General features: G+C 43.4%; 1 protein-coding gene across 1 annotated transcript in view; it reads left to right on the top strand.

Moving 5' to 3' along the window:
- Positions 1-26,017, top strand: part of TMEM163 (transmembrane protein 163) — a 245,389-nt gene that overhangs the window by 127,292 nt on the left and 92,080 nt on the right. The window contains exons 3-4 of the mRNA XM_077747882.1: positions 15,382-15,425; positions 17,346-17,437. Coding sequence (XP_077604008.1) covers positions 15,382-15,425; positions 17,346-17,437 — 136 coding nt within the window. The remainder of the gene's footprint in view (positions 1-15,381; positions 15,426-17,345; positions 17,438-26,017) is intronic.

Consider the following 26,017-nt stretch of genomic DNA (forward strand, 5'->3'; position numbering starts at 1 on the left):
ACACAAAAGGATATGCAGTGGAATGAAGGCATCCTTCCCACCTCCACTGCCCGTCCCTCGTGAGGCAATCGCTGTCCACAGGCTGTTACATAACTTCTCTGACATTGTATCTGCATATGTGTGTTCTTAATTCTGTATGCACACACATACACACACATTAATAATCACTCTATTAATTGCCTGTCTTTCATCACTCACTACATTTTACATCATTACAGATCTTTTCAAGAGCTTAATGGTATCATTCCATAGTATGAATGTACGATGACTTATGAAATCCCTCTTATGAATGGCTGTCTATGTGGTTAATGATTTGCTCTTATGGATCTGTAATAAACACTATTGTGTATATTCTTTCTGCACCTATGCCAGTAGAAGGACAGAATATATTTCTCAAAGTAGAACTGCTGGGTTCCCTGGATCTGTGTTGTACATTTTGCTAAACATTTCCAAGTGTCCCTTCAAAGAGCTTTTCCCGCTGGCACTGAAGGAGAGGATTTGTATCCCCCTACCCTCACCAACACTTGGCACTTAAAATGTTCTTTTATTCTTGTCATTCTGATAGATGAAATAGAACTGATATTTTCTCTTATCCAATTTTGCCATCTTATGTTTATTGGCTGTTTAGATTTCCTTTTCTGAAATAGCTAGTTCTTATCTTTCAGGCTCTTGGGATATTTTATTTTATTTCATTTTATTTTTTGAAAGAAAGAAAGTGTATGTGCACATGAGGAAGGGCAGAGAGAGAATCTTAAGCAGGCTCCATGCCCAGCATGGAGCCCAACATGGGGCTTTATCTCACAATTGTTAAGATCATGACCTGAGCTGAAATCAAGAGTTGGCCACTCAACTGACTGAGCCACCCAGGCAACCCCCCTTGTTTTTTTTTAAATGCTGATTTGTAAGTATTCCTTTTTAAAGAACTAAAGCATAAGAGACATACAGAAGAATGCACAGAACAAAACATGGGTTTGATGAATTTTCACAAAACAAATATACCTGTGTAAAAATCATTCACACTCCCTTGTCTTTTTACTTGAGAAGGCATTCTCCTGTCCCCTCCCACTCACTACTCCCTATGCCAAAGGTAACCACATCATGAATTCTACCACCATACGTTACTTTGTCTGCTTTTTGAATGTTATACAAATAGAACAATAAATAGATCATCTGCTCAGTGAATACTTTGTTTACCTTCTTTCCCCCTTATCATTATTTGTTGGTATTCATACAAACAAATATAATTTGTAATTACAAGTAGCTCTAATTCATTTATTGTCACTATTGTCTAGTATTCCATAGGATGAACATATCACCAATTTATCCATTCTATGGTTGAATTTGTATTGTTTCCAGTTTTGACAGTTAGAAAATGTGCTGTGTGAACTATGCTACTGTGAATGGTTTTGTGTCTTTTCCTATCCATGTTATATATTTCTTTTGGGTATATATCTAGGAGTGGAATGGCTGCATGATAGAGTGTGATAATTTTTTATAGATACTGGCAGCCAGTTTTCTAAAGCATTTGTAGTAATTTACATTTCCACCAGCAGTTTTTAAGAGTTCTAGTTGGAACACATCCTTGTGAGCATTTGAAATGGTCAGCCATTTTTCTTCTGCGGGGCTATCTCTTTATAATTTTAATTTTCTTTTCCCTGGTTGCTAATAAAATTGAGCATATTTTCATATGTTTATTCATTATTTGTGTATAATTTTTTTTTCATTAGAAGCCTGTTAAATCTTTTGCCCATTTTCCTTTTAGGTTGTTTTTCTCTTATTGATTTGTAAGGCTTTTTTATGTATTCTGGATACAGTCCACTGTTAGTTATTAGTATTGTAAATAAACTATAATCTGTGGCTTGCTGTTTTGTTCTTTTGATGGGGTCTTATAATGTACTTTAATTTGCTGATCTTTCCTTTTATGATTAATGCATTTATGTCCTGTTTAAGAAATCTTGTCCTTCCACCAAGGTTGTGAAAATGTTCTCCCATATTATGAAATATACATCTGAAATAGATATCTAACATTTTATTTTGTACTTATATACACCCACAGCACATCTCCAGTTGTTTTTTGTGTGTGGTGTGAGGTAGAGTCAATGTCTCTCAGTACCATTTATTGAAAAGACCTTTCTTCTACTCAGTGTACTTCAGCAGTGCCTTTGTTATAAATCAAGTGACCATATATATGTGGATCTTATTTTGTTCTGTGGTCTTTTGCTTTATCCTTATGTTAATACTGTTCTGTCTGTCTCAGTTAGTGGAAGATTTTGGAATAAATCTTGATATCTGGTGGTGACTGTCTTCCAGGTCTTTTAGTTGTTCAGTATTATCTTACCTATACTTGACTCTGCAAGTTCCACTTAAACTTGAGAACCATCTTACTCTCTCACAAAAAACTTGCTAGAATTTTGGTTGCTAACATTGAGTCTTTGTAATCTATGAACATTGTATATCCCTTCATATACCTAGTCTTTAATTTCTTTCAGTAACATTTTCTAGGTATAGGTGTTACACCATTTTCATTAGTTTATCTCTAGGTATTTGACTTTTTCTTTTCAAAATAGTATCTTTTTAAACTTGCATTTTCTCATTGTTGGTGACTAATATAGAAATAATTGGTTCTGTGTATTGATTTAGTGCCTGGTGGCCTTATGGATGCTGAATGCACATCTTAATCCTCTTTGCTACCCTGATTCTGTCTGCCAGTTTGCCAGTACCTCAACTGTTCAAAAACTGGGGCTTTCTGGAGAGTTGGGCTTGAAAGAAGCAGCATGCAGTTTTAATTTGAGTATCTTTTCCCAGGGTGTTTTACCTCTACTCTTGATAATCTACCTTGGCAAGCATCTCGCTTCCTTGTGAGCAAGAGAAGATTTCCTGGTTGACTGTGCAACCTCTGCACTTCTTGTCGAAAATACCATCAGTTTTCCAGCTGCTTGATACCTACACCAGTGGCTGTCTAAGCCCTCACTCCTTCAGTTTCACCTCCCTTTCTCTCTAGCGCGTGAATTATGGGAAAAAGGTTAAGGAGTGGATCTGGATCAGGAGCCCCATCTACTTAAAACCAAACTTGTTATGCCTGAAAGTGGTAATTGTTTGGGCTATTGATGATTGTAGCATCAAATTGTGGAAAACTCTGAGCTCTGCCTAAGATTTGATTCAGGTATGTTATCAGCTCTCTCAATATCTTCCTCAGTATAATGTAAGTTTTAATGTATTTGTAATTGGGGCTTCAAGGTTGACCATGGGCTAGTTTCTTTGATCATTATATCTTTTTTCTCTAGTGTTCCATGCTTCTCATTGCTTTGGTGGGTTTTGTAGAGGAGAGGAGTAGGAAGGGAGAAGAGAGAATGTCTTTATTCTACCATGTTTGACTTTTATTCTCCAAGTTATAATGCCAATGATCTCCTAATGGCTTTCATTCAGTGCCATTGGGTAAATACTTATTCAGCACCATTTCATTAAGTCAAATTTTTGAAGTCTTATTTAGTGTACTCCTCTTTCCCATAATATGCTCTGTTTTTAAAAAGAAATTCCTTTAGCAGCTCTTTAAACCGAAGAGATCCATTGCGTGGTATGGTGTCTACAATGTTAGATGAAGGGCCATCTTAGTGATCTTACAAGGATGACCTTAGGTGACAACATCCATGCTATTGCTAACTCTTATTGTCCAGGGCATTAGCTTTTGGTTCTGGCATGAATTAATCATGTTAAATAAAAACCCAGATATTACTATTAGGTTTAGGGATTTCTCAAGCATTTATTGCTCAGTAAGCAATTACTGTTTTTTTTTTAATTTTTAATTTTTTTTATTTATTTCTAGGAGAGAGAGAGAGAGAGACAGTGTAAGCAGAGGAGGGTCAGAGAGAGAGGGAGACACAGACTCTGAAATAGGTTCCGGGCTCTGAGCTGGCAGTCAGCACAGAGCCCGACGCGGGGCCCGAACCCATGAACCGCGAGATCATGACCTAAGCGAAAGTTGGACGCTCAACTGACTAAGCCACCCAGGCGCCCCAAGCAATTACTGTTTTTCTTAAAAATGTTTATTTTGAGAGAGAGAGAGAGAGAGAGACAAAGAGTGCAAGCAGATGCATGTGCATGAGTGGTGGAGGAAGGCAGAGAGAGAGAGAGAGAGAGAGAGAGAGAGAGAGAGAGAGAATCCCAAGCAGGTTCTGTGCTATCAGCATGTAGCTGGACATGGGACTTATCTCACAGACTTTGAGACCATGACCTGAGCTGAAGTCAAGAGTCAGTTTGATGCTTAAGTGATTGAGCCACCCAGGTGCCCTGCTCAGTAAACCATTCCTGAGCACCAACTATGTACAGGCGCTTTCACAGGCCCTGGGTATAGAGTGGAATAGAATGTAACCCCTGACTTCAGGTTTTCATAAGCTGGTTGGGGAAGACAAGGATCATTTTTGTGTAATACAAGGTGAGGGCAGTAGAGGTGGGAGATTTGGGTGGCCGAGGAGGAGTCCTGAGCCAAGTTAGACTCATTGTTCTGCATGTTGCTGTCCAGTTTTCCCAGCATCATTTGCTAAAGAGACTGTCTTTTTTTTCCATTGGATGCTCTTTCTTGCTTTGTCAAAGATTTGTTGGCCATAGATTTATGGGTCCAGTTCTGAGTTCTGTATTCTTTTCCATGGGTCTATGTGTCTGTTTTTGTGCCAATACCATACTGTCTTGATGACAGCTTTGTAGTAGAGGCTAAAGTCTGAGATTGTGATGCCTCCTGCTTTGGTTTTCTTCTTCAGTATTACTGTGGCTATTTGGGGTCTTTGATGGTCCCACACAAATTTTAGGATTATTTGCTCTAGCTTTGAGAAGAATAATGCTGTAATTTTGATTGGGATTGTACTGAATGTGTAGATTGCTTTGGGTAGTATTGAAATTTTAACAATATTTATTCTTCCAATCCATGAGCAAGGGATACAGGAATGTTGATGCATAAGGGCACATGCACCCTATGTTTATAGCCGCACTTTCAACAATAGCCAAATTATGGAAAGAGCCTAAATGTCTATCAACTGATGAATGGATCAAGAAGATGTGGTTTGTATATACAATGGAATACTACTTGGCAATGAGAAGGAATAAAATCATGCCACTTGCAGCAATGTAGATGTAACTGGAGGCTATTATGCAAAGTGAAGTAAGTCAGTCAGAGAAAGATTTCATATGTCTTCACTCATATGTGGATCTTGAGAAACTTGACAGAAGACCATCGGGGAAGGAAAGGGGAAAAAAAAGTTACAGAGATGGAAGGAGGCAAACCATAAGAGATGCTTAAATACAAAGAACAAACTGAGGATTGATGGGGATGGGGGAGAGGGGAAACTGGGTGATAGGCATTGAGGAAGGCACTTGTTGCGATGAGCACTGGGTGTTGTATGTAAGCCAGTTTGACAATAATTTATATTAAAAAAAAAGAATTAATGGACTGTGAGTGAGCATTCAGGCTTGCAATTCCCAGCAGCCACACTCAGAACAGAAGGCTAGAGAAGACAAAGTGTGAAGGTTCTGTTTTAGAAAAATTTCCCCATTTCTGTTTTCTACTCAATGAATGCTTTATTTACTAGGCGAAAATAGTGTTCTGTGATGAAGGGATAGTTAGTGCATTAAGAGGCATATTTCATCAAATCGTTCAGCAAGTCACCGTGATATCCCCCCTCATCGCAACAGTATGCAGCGTGTAGTAGATATTCAATAAACATTTGTTTATTAAATGAAAGAATGATTGGTGAGCTCAGGCTGCCCATGTTGGTCTGGACAGGGTGGGTCACAGAGCAGGGTCTGAGTGTGGTCTGAAGATGCCCAAGCACACCTGGTGCCCACAGGCTATGCTGGCATCACAGGGAACTGCAGTGCAGGGAGGAGTCAAATTACATGCAGCAGCAGAAAATATGGAACTGACATTCAGCAGGAACCATGCCCCCACTAGTAGTTGTGGCCAGTGAGGCCTTTGGAGTCCATGCACCAACAAGTGTGGGAAGATGGTTCACTTGATTGAAGATACTGCATAAATACTCACAAAAGTGGGTAGCCAGGGCTTCAGGCAGCTTTCCCTACTCTTCTTCACCCCCTCTTCTTTGTAGAGAAAGCAAAGTGAAGGTGTGTGTGGTTGAAAAAAACCAGCATGGCCCCTGGCCGTTTGTCCCTGATCTGGTGCCTCCTGTGTGTGGACGCTCTGAAAACCTGTCTGAACTAGATTCTCCAGTTAGGTGCTGGTTGTCCTGCCTACATTCCAGTTACACTGATTCTTGTTCTGGAATGGGGGTCAGGTGTTTCATGTTATGCTAACTGAAGCCAGGTAAATATTATTGTGTGTCGGAGGCAGTTAGGGTGCCCTGCTCTCCTTTGGGGGCGGGGGGGACTCTCCTTGGGATGTTCTCATTCTAATTGTTTTCTTTTGTACTATTCTGTGTTGGCTCATGGCTTTCTGGGTTTACGGCTGTTCTTGCCCTTCCCATAGTGCTAGGTCTTTGCTATTTGCAAATGCTCCAAGTTCTCTCTCTCTCTCTCTCTCAACATTTATTTATTATTGAGAGACAGAGCATGAGCAGGGGAGGGGCAGAGAGAAGGGGAGACAGAATCCGAAGCAGGCTCCAGGCTCTGAGCTGTCAGCACAGAGCCCAACGCGGGGCCCAAACCCACAAACTGCGAGATCATGACCTGAGCCGAAGTCAGACACTCAACCAACTGAGCCACCCAGGCGCCTCCCAAGTTCTCTTTAAAAGAATGGTCTTCATAGAGGCTGGTTTCTCCATTGTGCCCAATAAAGTGCTGTCAATCCATTTGCTGAAGGAATGGCTGACTGGTAACACAGCCAGGCCTCCATGTATTGAATCTATGGTTCTGTCTGCCTTCTCTCTGAAGACTCAGTTCACAGCAAGATGGAGCTAAGGAGAAGGTGTTGTTTCAGTCATTCATTCATTCAGTCAGTCAGTCAAGGAATCAATCTGAATGCTCTCATGTGTTCACACACTCATCTAGGTATTTAGGAGACATCAGGAAACAAAGCAGAAAAGCTTATGGCCTTTGTAGTGCTTACATTCTAATGGTCAAGTCGGGGGGTACAGGGTATGCAATATTTGTGAATAAGTGAATCACATAGTGGGGTAGATAATATGTGCTCTGGTTAAAGAAAATGTAGAGCAAGGTAAGGGAGAACTAAGGTGTGGGAAGTGGGGCAGGCTGCAATATTAAATATGGGGGCCAGGACAGGCCCAGGTGAGCTTTGACCAGAGACCTGAAGGGATGAGGGACTTGCCATTTGGATCCTAGGATAGGAATGCTCTCCACCAGAGCCCAGACAGGCCCCCGGGCTGGATGGAAAGCAGTGAGCCAGTGTGGCTGCTAGGGGAGGAGGTCAGTGCATGAGGACTTTGGCCTTTACATGGAATGCAACAAGCAAAACCCCTCTGGCTGCATGTCACAGATGCGGGGGCAGAGGGACAGGCATGGGGTTGGGGGGGCCGTTGGTTAGAAGAATATGAGGAGTCCAGGCAAGACATTTTGTAGTTGCCCCCTCTTACAAGCCTGAACACAAATGTACCTTTCATTGCAAAGTGGCCCAGGCCATTCTTAAATGACGCTTATACCTCCACAGCACTAGCCCAAAGGCAGTATTTTCCAGCCTCTTCAAATCCATTCATGCTGTGATTTACACATGGTCTTGTGGGTGTGGAATTGGGAGAGGGAACATCTGGCCACTTTATGTACATGACCACGTACCTCTTGGTCATGTGTGAGAGAGGAGAATCTCATGATCATCCCTGGTGTCTCTGCAAGGGTTTGCTTGTCTATAGGTTGACAGAGCCCAGAAAGGTAGGGGAAGTGTCAGTAGCATGCCTGGGACTAACTATTGAGTCTCGGTCCTGCAGAAGCTCTCCAAAAATGATAAAGGCTTTGAGAACCTAGCCTATGGTAGAGCTAGTTGTAATTTGCTACCTTCCAGTAGCAAACATCGGAGGCTACCGTCCATACAGCACAATGACTGTTTGGCAGGCATTTTGCTGAGGACTGCAAATATGGAGCTGAAACTACTGTCCTTTCCCTTAAGTGGCTCATGGGCTATATCCAAGTCCCACACGCAGTCCTGCTGGGTGGCCAGGCAGGTAAGGGAGGCCACCTGGGTTTGATGTGGTGGGAGAGGCAGGTGGCCCCAGCAATGGCCCCGTTGGGAGAAAGGGAAAGACCCACGCTGGCAGATCTCAGATTTTCCAGCAAAGCCAAAAATCCAAGTCTCCTTCTTTGTTTTAATTTGTGAAGTCTCCTGATTTAAATTTTTTTTAAATGTTTATTTTTGAGAGAGAGAGAGAGAAAGAGATAAAGAGAGAATGAGTAGGGGAGGGGCAGAGAGAGGGAGACAGAATCTGAAGCAGGCTCCAGGCTCCAAGCTGTCAGCACAGAGCCCAACACAGGGCTCCAACCCAGTGACAGATCATTACCTGAGCTGAGGTCAGATGCCCCACAGACTCAGCCACCCAGGCACCCCGTGAAGTCTTCTGATTTTAAAATGGCAGTAGCCAATTCTGATATTTGAAGAGTACTGCATAGGTCAAACAAAACCTTTCACATTTCATCCTCAGGTAACCCTTTTGCCAACTCTGGTCTAAACAGATAAAACACAAAGGTTGCTATGCTGCGGCTGAGGAGGAGCTATCTAATGGGCAAAGCAGTTTTGAGTTTTGAAACTGCTTCTCTGTCTTTTCGTCACTGATGATTGAATTCAGCATACTATTGCAGATGATTGTAGTCTAATCTCTTTGTGTGAGAGAGCGTCGGGAAGTTATTGGACGGTCTATGGAAGTGAGTTGGAACATAAATCAATTAATTTTGACCCCTCTTAGCTCCATCTCTTCTGCCGTCTAGGCTGCAGCAAGCACGATGAAGTTGGTGATGGAAAGAAGAATTCTCAAGTTGGGTTCATTATGAAGCTGGGGGTGAGGCGGTTGCCAGGTGTCTGAGTGACAGAGATGGTCTAATTAAAGTGGGATTGATTTATTCACAGAGCTTTACTGGCCAAATAATTTAGCAGCTCGGAGGTGTTACTGGGCCTGGGGTATTGCTAAAGAGTGCTAAGGCTCAAGATAATTATTGCCTTACTTAGGAGAGAATGACAGATGGGACCTCATTGTTGCAGTAAATCTAGCCTGCAATGGAAATGGCATTCTTTGTTTAACGTTGTTGAGAGGCTCTCAGGCCTTGACCACAGTTGCCTTGCCGGCACTCCCACCTCTCTGTGCATTTCCTAGACACTTTGAACCTCCACACCCCTCCCTCAAAGCTTGCTGCTTATTCAGCTGCGTGATTTGCATTTGTCTTTGCCCTGACAATGGGTTGCCTGGGTCTGCTCCATTTTCCAGCTGTCTTTCTGTTTGAATTTTGAGTTTCCAGTCTGATGGGCTTTCTGGTCCATGTGTGACTTAGTTAAAGAAGGTCTGGTCTTTAACCAGACCTGTATAAATATTTATTTAAGATTTCTGTTGTATGTGTGCTTCTGGGAGTGTAGCTCTTATTCTCCCTGTAACACAAAGATGAAAGTAGAGTGTAGGACAAGTGAAAACCTGGGAGACTGAGGTTCCGCGGACAGAGAGGGACATTTTGCTTATAGGCCACACTCTGGCTCTCCTGGCCCTGCTGTGTGCCTCTGTGAACTCTCCCGGGCATCAGTAATCCACTCAGGCAGGTGAATTAGCTCAGAAAAATGGATTTCAGAAACTGAGCCATAATGAAGACATGTATGATGGTAGGTTTTCCTGTTAGCCAGAAGCCCTCCAGGGTACATCATAAATCTGGTTTCTGCCCTTCTGTTTTAGGTCTGTGGCTATGTTGTTAGGTGTTGGGTAATTTTTTCCCCCAACAAAATGGATTTCTTTTTTCTAATTTTAATGGCCACATATGATGGTTGTAGAAAATGTGGAAAATAAAAAAACTGATAGGAAAGAAATGCACTCAAATATCCCCACCCATCGAAGACTGACCACTATTGTTTTTAATGTTTTATTTATTTCTGAGAGAGAGAGACAGATAGACAGACAGACAGCATGGGCAGGGGAGGGTCACAGAGAGAGGGAGACACAGAATCTGAAACAGGCTCCAGGCTCTGAACTAGCTCTTAGCTCAGAGCCTGATGTGGGACTCGAACCCATGAACCGTGAGATTATGACCTGAGCCGAAGTCAGACGCTTAACCGACTGAGCTACCCAGGCACCCCAAAGACTGACCACTATTACCATTTGAGGTTTTTTTTTTCCCTAGTTGTTTGCAGTGCATTTTAAAAACATGATTGTGCTGTAAAGCCAGTTATATCACATGCATTTTCTTGTATCTTGCCCTTTTCTACCTCATATTTTTGCTCAAACAATAAGGAAATCTGTTATTTCACATAACTTTCCTCTTGCTCCTTTTTGCGTCAGGCAAAATGGCCTCACACATACCAGGCATTCTATCTCAGGTCCTTGGCACTTATCCTTCCTGTTATCTGGAAGGTTCTTCTCGTAGGCGACTGCATGGCTCACTCCCTCACCTCTTCCAAGTCTTTGCTCAGATGTCACCTTCTCAGCGAAGCCTCTTCTGACCTCTCCTTTAAGTTTGCATCTGCACTACCCAGATGCCTCCTGACACAGGACCATCCTTTTCCATGGCACCCAGTGCTGATGGGACTAATCATGCCACCTATGTGTTTATTATCATATCGTTATTCTAACTAATGTGCTCATAGAAGATTAACTAAATGTACTTTTTGTCAACATTTTCAAATACCTTACATGTAGCTTATTTTTTAATGGACTGTACTTTATTTCTTTTATTTTTTATTTTTTTAAATGTTTATTTATTATTGAGACAGAGAGACAGAGCATGAGCATGGGAGGGGCAGAGAGAAAGAGAGGGAGACACAAAATCTGAAGCAGGCTCCAGGCTCTGAGCTGTCAGCACAGAGCCTGACACAGGGCTCGAACTCACAAACAGTGATAGCGCGACCTAAGCCGAAGTCAGATGCTTAACCGACTAAGCCACCCAGCGCCCCAAATGGACTGTACTTGAATCATCACCCTATTACTGGACTTTTAAGTTGTATCTAGTGTTTTGATATTATAAGTTAGATAAACCTCTGATGAGCCTTTTGTGTATAAAGTGTTTTTCCATTTCTTTTTTAAAAAATATGTGTGTTTTTGAGAGAGAGAGAGAGAGAGAGACAGTGCGTGAGTGCATGAGTTGGGGAGAGGCAGAGAGAGAGGGAGACACGGAATCTGAAAAGTAGGCTCCAGGCTCTCCCTTGTCAGTCCAGAGCCCCATGTGGGCTCAAACTTGTGAACCACGAGATCATGACTTGAGCTGAAGTCAGACACTTAACCGACGGAGCCACCCAGGGACCCATAAAATGTTTTTCCATTTCTTAGGTGTTAAAAGAGATTCTTGGACATGGGATTACTAAATGAGGCAAATTGTATTAGGACTCATGGCTGCAAGAGGTACAAACCCATCTCAAGCTGGCTGGAGCAAATCGAAGGAAATTACTGGCTGACATACTTGAAAACCACAGGGGAAGACTTGAGTTAGGTTCCAGAGGTTCAGCGCATGTTGTCAGGGACCTGATATCCTTCATCTTTGCTTTCCTTCTTGTTGCCTTCAATCTGAGGCAGCTTCTCCCCATTTAGGGCAAAACTGCTGCCTGGAGCCCCTGTTTTCCTGCTGCCAGCTGTACAGTCTCATATTGGAAAGGCCTCCCCTTCCCAGGATTTTTAGCACAAACTCTGAACACAGGTTCTCGCTGGTTCACACTGAATTGTGCTCCCCTTGAATCTTTACCTCTGGCTGTAGGACAAGGTTACACGGGAGTGGGGCTGATGGTGTGATCCCACCCCAAAGACATACTCTGAGGATAGGGCGGCAGCTCTCCCCAAGGGGGACTCAGAGTGCTCTTACCTCAATGGGGAATGGATGCTGGGAAGGCCCCAAAACTATAGATCTTCATTTTACTTAGGAACATTTTAAGAACTCCGTGCCTTCGTAGGGGAGAAACAAAGGCTTGGAAAATGAAGGGAGCCCAGTCACATCCGAACATGTGTTTTTGGATGTGCGAGGCCAGCGTAATCAGATGGTGGTCTACTGCTACTCTCTAGGGAAAGGGATGCGGGCGTGAAGGGGGAACGCAGGCCTCGGCTCCCTGGGGAATGAGGCTCTAGCGGCCCATGATTGTATGCCTCTACGGCCGTTGGTGACCACCGGGTCCCAGAGTGCATACTTAAATTATGAGCGGTGGAGACAAGTTTTAAATGGGAGGAGCAGAAATGGTCTGGAAAATTTCCCTAGGGCGTTCTAATAGCAGTGCTCTCTGGATGAATTTGGAGGCTCCTGACAGTAGGCCCTCCATTCCAGAGCAGCGGTGCTGTTTGTCACACAGGCCCGGCTCCGCCAGCCGACAGCCACTCTGGCTTCATTTCTTTCGGCTCCATGGCCCCTGCCTTGACCCAGAGAGATCTTAGTAAGAGAGCTCCGCTTCACTGCAGCCCCGCTTCTTTCACTCCCTGTACCTTGCCAGCTGGCAGCATGATTCCGGGGTTGAAAGGGTTCATCTCTGTCATCCACGTTGAATGTGCACCTGCTGTCCAGGCATTGCTAGACTTTTTTCTGGACCTGTGGTGGCTTTCAGCTACCTCCAGCCAAGTACACCTGCGGCTCCCGGTCCATCTGCCTTGTAACCCCTATCCTGGTGGGTCATCCTGGCCCCCATCTATCTGTTGTTCTCCAAATGGGAACTGCCCACACAAGGAAGCTGTCAGAGCGAGGGCCCTTCAGTGTACCCCAGATTCCCCACACAATTAGGCATTTTCTGCCTTTGCCTCTCATCAAGGAGATTAGATGGAGCCAATTTAGAAGTAAATGACGCATGTTAGTCCTTCCCTCTGTGAAGGACTCTGGTTAACCTGGAGCCCTCTTACTCAAACTTGCCTTGGTGCATGGGGAATAGAACAGCATTAGTATTCTACTTGTGCTCTAAGTGATTCATCCCCTAGGCGAGCTTGAGGCGCTCACCCAGGCAGAACTTTCCATATAATTCTGAGGGGGTTTGAAATCATGGACACTGACTCCAACTGAGTCAGGGAAACCCCCCATCAATGGCCATCTCCTTTGTTGGATTCCAGAGTCTCTAAGGTAAAGTTCCTTGAGTTTGTCAACATAATCAACTAGGTGTACACCTCTTCAAGATCTGTCATCCACTGTATAAATGTCTGGTCTTACTGAATAACTGATTAAGCTTTTTAGAGTAAACAACAGTTTACCTCTTGGGAAAGCAGGCAGTCTTCTGGGATGACAAGTGTAGTACTTTCTCCATTGTGCTCTCCATGTCATGGTGCCCAGGGCAGACAGTGATGGGTGGGGACAGTACGGGAGCTCTGGCCTAGGCAGCTCTTTATCTGCTGAGTATATTGAGCATCTGTGCAAAATGTTAGTAGGAGCTAAAAAGGTTTCTGCTGCTGATAGAGAAGTAGGCAACAGAAAGCACAGAGCTAAGATACTGTAAAAACAGGCTGTAAAGCAAAAAAACCCAGTATTTGTTTCTGTGAAACTTTATGAAGCTTAACAGTGAGTTACTGAGAACTTGGTACAAGTCAGGCTTAGTGTCCTCTAGTGTATCTTGGTGCTCAGTGCAACTCCTTAAGGGGTCTCCTGCCATATTTACTCATGTCACCGTGGCCTCTGAGTTGAGTTGTTGGGAAGAGTCAGAGCCTCTTTGAGTCACCATGGCTGTGTTGCCCAGGAAAGCTATAGCCCCTCACTGCCCACAGTGGCTCTGCCCTTCTCCCTATGCCCATAAAAGCAACAGCAAGAATAACTGGAGCGACTCGTTGCAAGAGCCAAAGATGGTCAGGAATTAAATGAATTGCATTTGTCTTACACAGCCAGAGTCCTGGAATGTAGCTGACTCCCTGGAAGGGCTTGGAAGTGTTAAGAAGCCAGTGGTTTCTTGCTCCAGAATTGCATTTCCGCCTTGCTTGTCTCTCTCCTCCCTTGGCATTCATAGCACACGATGGCCAACTCCACTGCTGTGTTCATAGGTTTCAATTCTAACATTAATTGACCAACTAGACTCTCAGTCTCAATTCTTTAAAAAAAAATTTTTTTAATGTTTTATTTAATTCTGGGAGAGACAGACAGACAGACATACAGACAGCATGAGCAGGGGAGGGAGGGTCAGAGAGAGAGGGAGACACAGAATCTGAAACAGGCTCCAGGCTCTGAGCTGGCTGTTAGTACAGAGCCCGACGCCACGAACCGTGAGATCATGACTTGAGCCGAAGCTGGGTGCTTAACTGACTGAGCCACCCAGGTGCCCCCTCGGTCTCAATTCTTAATTCACAGAAAACAAAGTACACTTGGTTCACACTGGGTCAGATCACCCTGTTTAGGTGGGGGGCAGGGGCACAAAGCACAATATGGCCGTCCAATGCCCATTCCTGGATGTTATGGGTAGGACAGAGAATGGGGTGCAGAGAAGGGCCATGTGGTGAGCTGAGTTGGGCCCAAATGCGTATGGACCTCCATGCCCTGCACCTATGCCTCACTTACTCCGTGAATCAATGTTTGTCATATCTGTGCCTGGGACAATCTACTTCAGACCTTTGCTGGCTCATTGGGTGGGATTTCATTCTTTGTGGGAGGGTGGACGTATGCTTGGTAATAGGGCTTTAGGTCAAACTGAGAACAACAGCCTTTGAGGCTGGACATGGGCACAGAACAGATCACAGATTAGGCAAACATGCCACTCATTTGACTTTCCTCCAAAAATGTAGATAGATTTTTGAATATGGATAAATGTTCTAATTAGAGCTGTTATATTTGTAGATGTCTCTTGTTTAAGATAATTTGCTATGGGTTTTTAAACAGTTTTCTTGAGGCCTGCTTTGGAGTTTCAGCTCTGGTGAGCAGGAGATTTCTCGAAACTGTGTTAGCGGTGACATGTGCATGTAGATAAATTACCTGATGATGGGAACAGTATGGACGGTGGCATTTTCACCCTGGCAATTTCAGGTGGTTCCCAGCTGTCTGTTCCCAGTTGCTGAAGTCACAAAGTCTCCCAGCCATTTGATTGACAGGTGCTCGGGCATTTTCCTCCCAAAGCCGGCGCCTTTGTGCCAGAGGATGCAGTGGGAAGGGATGCTCTTGCCAGTGGAATCCACAATCTTTTCACTTCACTCTTTGCTTTTTTCAGTTCATAGGGTTGACAAGTACAGTTAATTTTTAACTTAATGCTTTTGGAACTTTTCCACTGATGTTTAAAAGGCCCTATCAACTATATTAATATACTCAGAAATGAGAGAAAATATCCATGAGGTCTTAAAATATTCTGAATAATATTTTCTTTCTTTTTAGCTGTCTCCGTTATGAGGTACAGCGCCTCTGCTTTTGGGTTTGCAGTAAGTAACCTGAAATGTACTTTTATGAAGTTTTGCACGTTTCTCCTGAGCCCATGAATCTCACCCTGGGCTCGCAGTTCAGAGGGTGGTTAGCTGAAGACAGCTTAGCATGACAAACCTTTTATGGAAATAGTTTCTATTAAAAAAAAATAACCTACAATTTCGTGGAAGGAAATAGCAATGATACTCTATGGGTCTCCATAACAGATTAGGGGACCTCATTGTCCACATCTGGTTGAGAGGATGATTGTGACCTGTTTTTCTCCTTCAAGGTCATAGGTTTGAAAGTGGGTGCACACTGGAGTGAAGCATGTGCTGGTGCAGCGGAGGTGTTCGGGGTTAGGATTGGGGCTGCTGGCACCACACACATCAGTCTGTAGCCCCGTTAGGAGTAACCTGGGTCCCGAACCTGTTTCTTCATGGGAGTTGGTCAGAGAAAAGAGGTTTCAGATGTTGCAAGCTTGGGTGAAATTTCCCGACATTCCTTCAAGAGAGTGCTAGTGCTTGGAGTTCTCCAGATGAAAAGCGAAGTACGGGATGTGGTGACTCATCTAGAGAGCTCCAGCATCCTCTGATGTAGCTTTAGGGCTTCCTGTACCTGAGGGCCTGTGTCCCTGTTCCCAAACCCACTTCTTCTCTTGGATGTGAGAACTTCAGGTTTGGGAGGTTGTAGATTGTTTTCAGAATCTTTTGAAAAGTATGGACAGTCTCTCCAAAAAAACAAACCACACACGTACACACACACACACACACACACACACACACACACACACCTCTCCCCTTTACCCCCTTTATTCTGTTTCTGTCCCTCACATGTTCACTCATTCATTCAAACAAGAGCATTGATTTTGTTTACATTTCTGAAGTGTCAGCAGATTTCTCAGAACCCTTGGGGTTATCTCACCCTTGAACCTTACCCTCACTCTCACTCTCACCCTTGAACCTTATATAGAGCAATCCCATTGAGAACCGGAAACCGAATCCTTATCCTGAGTCTTTTACTTGTGCTGTACATTATTTTGTCTGCCGGGGGATATAGGTCAGAAGAGTCCACCTCTCCCCATATCTTCCATGATCTCCAGAGCGCTAGGAACCAGGGCCGTGGGAGCAGTGAGAGGTCTGCAGAGAAGCCATGGCAATGCCACCAGGCCCCTGTGTCGGGTGGCCTCAGCTCCACATTCCCAGGACCCACCATGAGGATGATGAGTAGCCTGTATCATAATGAAGTGAAGCCTCTTTGCTCTGAGATCACTGGCTCAGATTCCAAGCCTTTGTGCCTTGTGTCTTCACAGTCATGCCTTATTAACGCTNACACACACACGTACACACACACACACACACACACACACACCTCTCCCCTTTACCCCCTTTATTCTGTTTCTGTCCCTCACATGTTCACTCATTCATTCAAACAAGAGCATTGATTTTGTTTACATTTCTGAAGTGTCAGCAGATTTCTCAGAACCCTTGGGGTTATCTCACCCTTGAACCTTACCCTCACTCTCACTCTCACCCTTGAACCTTATATAGAGCAATCCCATTGAGAACCGGAAACCGAATCCTTATCCTGAGTCTTTTACTTGTGCTGTACATTATTTTGTCTGCCGGGGGATATAGGTCAGAAGAGTCCACCTCTCCCCATATCTTCCATGATCTCCAGAGCGCTAGGAACCAGGGCCGTGGGAGCAGTGAGAGGTCTGTAGAGAAGCCATGGCAATGCCACCAGGCCCCTGTGTCGGGTGGCCTCAGCTCCACATTCCCAGGACCCACCATGAGGATGATGAGTAGCCTGTATCATAATGAAGTGAAGCCTCTTTGCTCTGAGATCACTGGCTCAGATTCCAAGCCTTTGTGCCTTGTGTCTTCACAGTCATGCCTTATTAACGCTGGGAAACGCTAATGCCGTGTTTCTTCTCCTAGTTTGATGCCATCCTCGATGTCCTGTCATCGGCGATTGTCCTGTGGCGTTACAGCAATGCTGCCGCGGTGCACTCTGCGCATAGGGAATACATGTAAGTGGACTTTGATCTTGTCCGGGCTGAGAAGCCTTGCAGAGGTAGGCCACGTAATTGGGCTGTCGGCATAACTCCCCTTGCAGGCTCGGTCCCAGGCATGAGACTGAGGACCCAAATTGCCTTTGGGAGTGCCTGCTGTGATATCACCTGTATGACAGGCACCTTCTGGGATGGTCATAGAGATGGGATGTCCTTTTATAATTCTCCCTGTCCCCTGCTCTTGAGTCTGGAGTGAATGTTTGTATGCTCATTTGTCTGTCCTTTTGTCCATCTATCCATCAATCTATCCGTGCTTCAATCCATCCATTCTTCTTTCTCTATGTGTTTTTGGAATCTTTTTTCTCTTGAATTTTCATGCATTTTTTCCCTATATAACTAAGATGAGTTTTCCACTGTAATTTATGGGAGACATCTTGAGGGTATTCTAAATTACCCTACGTGTCTTCCATTCTTCTATTAGAGGGTGTGGCTTCTCTCACTGTCTACATCCTGTGGGGGATGGGTTTTGTCTTTGAGGAATTTGAGTTTGTGACCATAAAACATGCCTTCTCCAACTTCCATCTCTTTATTCCATTTTTAATCTCCAGTGTGATAGCACAGGTTCTGGAGTTAGATTTCTTAGCTTTGAATCTTAGTTTACCACTTGCTAGCTCTGTGACCATAGGAAGCTGCTAACTCCTCTATGCCTTGTTTCCTCACCTAGAAAAGCAGGAAAGCAACAATACCTCCCTCATAGAGGTTTTTTATATGTATATAATATATGTATAATATAGTATAATATATGTTATATATATTAATTTAGAACAGTATGTATATGTGTGTGTATGTATCTATGTATGTATATAAAACTTAGAGCAGTGTTTGGCATGTAGTTGAAGAAACCTTAGCTGCCATCTTTATTATTAAGGAATTATTAAGGGGCCTCCCCTGAGACTGAGCCACCACTGGTCATTAAGGGAAGAGTTTTATCCCACCTCTGTGGCTTTTGAACAATTTAAAACAAACAAGTAAGTGTTATCCGCGTAGTGGTTTGTGTGGCGCCCAGACAGAAGGTATTCTTAATGAGGCTGCTGTGTCATATTTAAATGTATAAGTGTTGAGATCCAAATGTTAGGTGCTAGGGGGCTCTGGTCATAATATATCTGGTGTTGTATATGCCAAATGGAACACTTTTAAAAGACGACGCTATAGCTGATTTACAAATGAGAACAAATTTTATTTCATTGTTGACTTTAGGTAGAGCACAGAAACGTCTTTTAAGTATTACATATTTAAATGTGCATTAGCTCTTTTAACAAACACGAAGTATCGAATCTGTGATACCACAGATGATATTGTTCTGGATAAGATAAATTTTTTGAGTCAATTTATGGTTGAAAAAACTAAGAGAACAGTCATAGTAAATTGATTTTGCAAAATTTCAAATTATGGTACCAGAATGATCAAAGTTGAAATAACAGTGGTTCAACCAAAGGAGCGGCTAATGCAACAACCCAAGTGGTTATGGGCTACTATTTGAGGAATACTGTGAGAACAATCCAGAAACATGCTCACATTTTAAGAGCTAGTCCTGTTTCTCTCCAAGGATGATATGTTCTTTGGTTCTATAGTTCTACCATTCAGTACAGTAGCTGCTGGTGGCTATTCTGGTACTTGGGTGGAGCTGGTCCGAACTAAGCGGTGTTGTAAAATACATACTGCATTCCAAAGACTTAGAATAAAAAAGACTGTAAACCTTTTATTAATAATTTAAAAAATGTTGATTACGTGTTGATACAAAAATAGGTTGGATATGGTGCTCCTGGCTGGCCAAGTCGGTAGAGCATCCGACTCTTGATCTCAGGGTTATGAGTTCAGGCTCCATACTGGGCCTACGTAGAGGTTATGTAAAAGTTAAAATCCTTTTTTTTTTTTTTAAAGACTATTTTGGTTATATTGTATTAAACTATTATAATTAATTTTACTTCTGTTTCTTTTTTCTAATGTGGCTTTAAAATTTTTTTAATTATTTATGTGGTTTATATTATACTTCTTTGGGGTCTTGCCCTCAAAAGAGAAAACTCTTCCTTCTCTGTCTTTTCTTTAGAAATAATAATCCAGAATTTGATTTGCGATTCCAGAAGGAGTTGAGTTCAGTGTTTCTCAATTTCTCTCTTCTAATTTGCTGTTTTAAATCTGATTTCCTTTATGCTGAAAGGAGTTTCTTACATATTAGCCACAAGTCTACAAATGATTGTAGCTTTTCCATAGAGTCGGGATCTCTTTGAGCATTTGCCAAGTGGCCTGGAGTTTTTCCAAGATGAAAAGCCTGATGATAGGAAATGTCGTTTGGTTTTCAGTGATCACAAAACAGGTACCATTAAAAGAATGTATTTCTCTAATGATACACCAAAGGCAGAAACTCAGAGCAGTTGCTTTGATAATTCCCAGATGATAGTTAATGCGATGATGCTGGTGAATTCATTTGGAGATTCTTAAATGTAGGGATTAAAACAACATCCCACAATCCTTTGTATTGTTGGCTTTAGTTTAAAATTTTAATCTCTGCCTCATCCCCTGTAAATTAAAAATTCATGGAATCACTGCCATCTGAGAAACTGATGTTTGCATATTAATGGGCATGAATGAAGTATGAGAGGTATAGCTAGCAAAACCATTGGGTGTCTGTTAGTTGCTGGAGAATAATAAACGGGGAAATACCCAACTGGTCCTTAGTTAATTCCTCTAATTTGTTCTACTTTGACTCTAAGCTTCAAAGGGAATCTTGTGCTTGGAATTGCCAGTACGAGGAGGAGTGGGATCGTCGTCAGCCTGGACACCTGGGGCTGTGTGTGCTGGCTGGGTGCGACAGGGCCCTTGATGCCCACAGGAAGAGAGGATGCCTTCAGTATCCCCATAGGGTGTAGCTTCAGTGGTTTCGCTTCACAGTTTTTTTTTTTTTTAATTGTGGTAAAAAACATTACAACTGGATTTACCATCGTAAACGTTTTAAGGGTATGATTCAGTAGTAGTAAATATATTCATTTTATGGTTGTGAGCTCCTTCATCATGCAAAACCAAAACTTCATACTTAGACACAGCTACCCTTGTCCCTCTCCCTCAGCCCTTTGCAACCACAATTCTGTTTTGTTTCTATGCATTTGATTACTATAGGTACCTCAGATAAGTACAGTCATACGCTATGTGTTCTGTGACTGGCTTCTTTCACTTAGCATAATGGCCATGGCAAGATTAACAAATGGCCCGTAGGGTTGAGAAATCTTGCTTAGGTAGACAGTCATAGGTGTGGGACCCTGATCGGAGAGTGAGATGCTCAAATCCAGCATTTTACAGGTGGTTCACGTGTAGGTGTGAATTTAGGCTGGGCGTCGGTGGCTGAGGTTGGGTGAGAACAAAGGTTGGGGACATGTGTCCCACCAGGTATTGACCCAATGCTCCATCTGGGATTGAAGCAATGGTTGCGGAGTTGGGGAGCAGATGAAGACAGTGAAGTGGGTGTTGTTGCCGCCAACCACTAAAGGAGAGGGACCAGGGGGTTGGGGTTAAGGGCATCCTGGCTGGTTTAGCCTGAGGTTAGTTGGTCCGAGGGTTGTGGGTTATCATTAAGCTGGTTTAACCTGAGGCTGTCTGGGAGCTTTGAGGGGGGAAAAGCTAGAGGATTGGTTTGGAATCCACCATGAGGCAGATGGACTGCAAGAATATGGGTGAGAGAGAACATACTGCCTCTGCCTCCACGGTCAGAAAGGCAACTTCCTCAGGGAGCAACCAGGTTTTTCTTAGGCCAACAAGTGAGAGCGAGAGTCGGAAAAGAGTCTGAGGATGTGCAGAGTGAGATAGGAGGAATGAACATGTTTTGGGGAGGGAAGGGTGCAGGGCTACATAGAGAGACATAGAGGGGCGTGGCTAGAAGCGTGGGGTGGTGATGGCTGTCCTGGTGACAGTAGATGGCTCTGAGGCCACTAAAAGAATGAAGCAGTATGTGTACGTGTACATTGTGATGTCCAAGTGTCATTAAGTGAAGAAAGCATAGAGCAAAATAGCATTTAGGGTCTCTTCTCATTTGTTTTAACAAAAGAGGTTTGCATCCACACACACTGTTGAGGCATATAATAAATCTCTACAAGGATACAAAGGAGACTGGCAGCAAGATCGCCTCAGGGAGGGGGAATGCGGCCGTTCAACATTCGCTTTGTGGCTACATTTTTAACTTTATTCTAGTTAATTGAACCATAAATAGTCACGTGTGGCTGGTGGCTACTGTGTTGGACAGTACCGCTTTAGGTAGTCTGATAATTTTTAATCCATTTTTTAATTTTATTAAAATTTTTTAAAGTTTTTAAATTTTTTGAGAGAGTGAGAGAGCGAGAGAGTGAGTGATCACGTGCAAGCTGGGAAGGGACAGAGAGAGGGAGAGAGCATAATCCCAAGCATGCTCTTCACTGTCAGCACAGAGCCCCATGTGGGGCTCGAACTCATGAAGGTCATGACCTGAGCCGATATCAAGAGTCAGATGCTTAACCGACTGAGCCACTCAGGCACCCCTAATTCATTNGTTACTAAATCAAAGTCCAGGGGACTTGGAAATGAGAGAAAGATACTGAGGGGAGGAAGGAGGTGCTGGAGGAGGAGGGTTTGGAGAAATCAGTGTAGGAGGAACCTGGCAAGGCCAAGTGACACAGGGCATTTCATGCCCCTCTCAGCCATTGTCAGCCTCGTGTGCCATGTAAGGCTATAGGAAGTACAGCTTCCCGCTGCCCTCAGCTGTGGAGGGCCATCAGGATGCTTGCCACGGAAGGTACAGCTTGCCGCTCATTGGGGTCTCTGACATTTTGCATGATTTCAGCACAGGTGGGAGCCCCGTGGATGCTCCCCAGTCCCAGCTGTCTCCTTGGGCCATCCGTCAGCCCACTGGGATGGAGAGGTGGAGGCACATGGGAGACTGTTCACCTTTACAGGCTTGAAATTCTGCAGCACTGAGGGAAAAACCCAACCCGGGAGGCTGTTCACTTGTTCCACATGAACCTCCAAATGGCATGACGCTCAGCAGCATATTGGAACGCAAATATGAGAGCTCTGGGGGAGATATTCTTAGAGAGGCATAAATCCTGGTGTGTCTCCTCATGCGAAATAAATGGGGCACACTGGTTCTCACCCATGCAGGGTCCTTGCTCTGTATTTTTCTTCACCCCAGTTTGCTGAGCCAAATGCCTTGGCCTGAAAAGTACCAGTCGACAGGATAGCTTTTGATGACTGGGTTCAGCAACATTCTTGTTGCTTTTGGAAACAGCTCCGGAAATTAAAACAGAAAGGTAACTGATTCAGTCAAGAAAAGGCATACCGGTAATTTGCTTTTGGTGTCTGATCTAAGAGGACTGCAAAGGCCAGGGGTTATGCCTGGAGCATAGTGAAATAGTACCGTGCTTCCCCCTCTTCTCACGGGGCATTCGGTCTGACCCTAAATCAGGGGCTCTGGGATAGTGAATCATCTTTCCTCCGCATTTTTCTAGTGCTCGTAGCATTGTAAAGCTCTTGAGTGTGTTTTAACTCAAGAGCAGAACCTGCACTGGAAGAATAAATAATTTCAGAGTCCCTCAGTAGCTGATGAGAGCCAGTATAGAAGGTAGAGAGCCTTGATAGCAGGACCTGAGCCCACATGTCTTAACCTGTTTGGATTTAGCCTTGCCTGAAGGCAAAGAGAGTTGTCTTCCACCGTCATGGGAAGTTCATACGAAACCAGCTATGACACAGGCATGATTTTAATGGGTTGTGGTGCTGTGGGCAGGATGTGTTAGAGAAAGGAGTGTAGGCTTCTTTGGTCTGTGGTATGGGTAAAATGTATCCCCCAAAAGATACTGAAATCCTAATCCCCACTACTACAGAATATGACCTTTTGGGAAATAAAATAGGGTCTTTGCAGATAGAATTAAGTCAGATGAGGTCCTAATCCAATTTGGGGAGTCCGTATAGGAAAAGAAGAGACACGGAGACACAAACGCACAGGACAGCAGGGGTAGTGTTGAGTCCTGTATCTACAAGCCATGGAACTCCAAGGATTGTTGGCAAATGCCAGTAGCTCAAGGAGACAAGGAAGGATTCTGCCCTTCAGGTTTCAGCGGGAGTGTGAGTCCACCACCAAAACCTTGATTTTGAACTTCCAGCTTCCAGAACTGTGAGAGAGTACATTTCTCTTATTTAAGCCCCTCAATTTGCGGTGCTTGGTTATAGCAGCTACCAGAAAACTGCCGCTGTCCCTGAGAAGAGCCTTCCATCAGACCTGCACTCTGCTCTGTGACATTGAGTGACTCACAAATTTTTCCAAACCCCAGTTTCCTTCTCTGTGAAAGAGGTGGGCCCTGACAGGTACCAAATGGCGTTTTGGTGAAGATAAAACACGATACTGAATGTGACATCAGTATCTCAAAAACTGTTAGATCGCTTATTTTCCATCCCTGGAGTTTTGAAAATGTTTTTTCGCTAGTCATACTGGGATTGTTTGAAATTAGACTGTTTGAATTTGCTTTGAACAATGTGGAATAAAGGACTTTGCAAGGAAAAAAAAAATCCAAAAACCCTGACACATGCTCTGGCATATTGAGAAAGTTGCTTTGGTTTTTTTTTTTTTTTTTTTGATTTTTTTTTAATAGTTTATTGTCAAATTAGTTTCCACATAACACTCAGTGCTCATCCCCATAAGTGCCCTCCTCCATGCCCATCCCTCCCCACCCCACATCCATCAGTCCTCAGTTTCTGTCAATATTCAAGAGTCTCTCATGGTTTGCCTCTCTCCCTTTCCCCCACCATTTCCCCCCTTCTTCTCCCCCTTGTTCCTCTGTCAAGTTCCTCCTAATCCTCCTATACGTGCAAACATATGATATTTGTCCTTCTCTGCCTGACTTATTTCGCTCAGCATAACACCCTCAAGGTCCATCCATGTTGCTACACATGGCCAGATTTCATTCTTTCTCATTGCCATGTAGTATTCCATGGTATAGATAAGCCACATCTTCTTGATCCATTGTCCATCAACAGATGAATGGATCGAGAAAGTTGCTTTTGACCTAGGTACATGGGGTAATAGTGTAATGAGGTGGTAAAGGATTATTATTGTTTGATTTCCTGATTTCATTTCTTCAACCCACCCCTATAAGAAATCTCATCTGTGTGGGGCAAGACCAAGTAATAAATGATTCTTGTAAAAAGTTAAGGTAATTCGTACAAGTACAAAGAGCACAGCAATTGTTAGAGGCCCTTCCAGGGAGAATCACAGCTAAAGTTTTGATGTGTATTGTGTTTGTGTGCATGCATATGCATGGTTACACATACACCTTTTTTTTTCTTCCTACATAAATAGAGATAATCTATATATACCCTTCTGCAAACTGGTTTTTCTCTACTTACCACCATGTTTTGGACATTTTCCCATCTTTGGATAAATAGAGGTATGTTATTTTTTGAAAGCTATGCAATATTCTGTGCATGGATTTAACATATTTTGTTAAGTAATTTTCTACTGAGGATGTAGGCTGTTTCCAGCTTCTTGGGGCCAGAAGCAACCTGAAATAACCGTCCTTACACATTCGTATTGTAATGCTTGACTTTTTATTTCTTGAGGATAAATTACTAGAAGTCTGGGTCAAAGAATATGCTGACCTACAGTTCTGGTGCCCAGTGTGAAACTGTGCTCCACGTAGGTCGTACTGATTTACATTCGCACCAGTGTGGGTGAGGATGTCTGTTGACTCATCTTTCCCAGTACTAAGTGTTATCATTCTTTTTGATCTGAGCTATTTGTCCAGGTGGGAAATCGAATTCTCCACATTAAGGTGCATGTGTTTAGTTATCAGGCTGAGCATATTCTCAGATGTTTTTTTGGTATTTGTATTTCTTTTGGTAACTGGGTTGCCAGAATTTCAGATGGGAATGAGAATCCTTTTGTTTCCTTTTTGAACCATTTCCCAGACTCAGGCTACAGAACTTAGGTGACTAAGAAAGTACAATTTAATAACTGGCCAGATCTTTTCTGCCTTGTCCCCCTACCCCCACCATATTCCTTTTTTGTAGTGCCATGATTTTTTTTCTTTCACAGATCAAATTACCTGTATTAATGTATGTATTGGTACATTTGTTGACTATTGCCCTCAGAAGATTTTAAGCTCACAAGGACAAGGGTAATCCTTAAGTGTCTTAATTTTTGTATTCCCATGTCACCTGGCATTTACTAGGTGCTCATTTAAAGAGTTGCAGAATGAAAGATTGAATCATGGAAGCCCTTCATCTTAGGTAAAGTTGCAGTAACTTTCATTAAGATGATAAGTATTTATTGAACATCTCTTGTGTGTCGGGTATTCGGGTATCATGCTGGGCTCTGTGTTAGGTAGATACATTATTTGACACCTGGTAGAGAAGGGAAATAGTGTTTCTGAAGGCTCATGTTTGGTAATGGATACAACTGGGGTTTGAACCTACATCCAGCTTCCTCTGAAATTTCCTCATGATCATTTGTGTGTCTTTGTTTTACTAGTTTTTCATTCCAGCTTCTCCTCCCACCCCGCCCCCCAACCCGTCCTCCCAGAAATA

The sequence above is a fragment of the Crocuta crocuta genome, unplaced genomic scaffold (genome assembly GCF_008692635.1).
Source record: "Crocuta crocuta isolate KB4526 unplaced genomic scaffold, BGI_CrCroc_1.0 scaffold427, whole genome shotgun sequence".
In the NCBI taxonomy this organism is placed as follows: domain Eukaryota; kingdom Metazoa; phylum Chordata; class Mammalia; order Carnivora; family Hyaenidae; genus Crocuta; species Crocuta crocuta.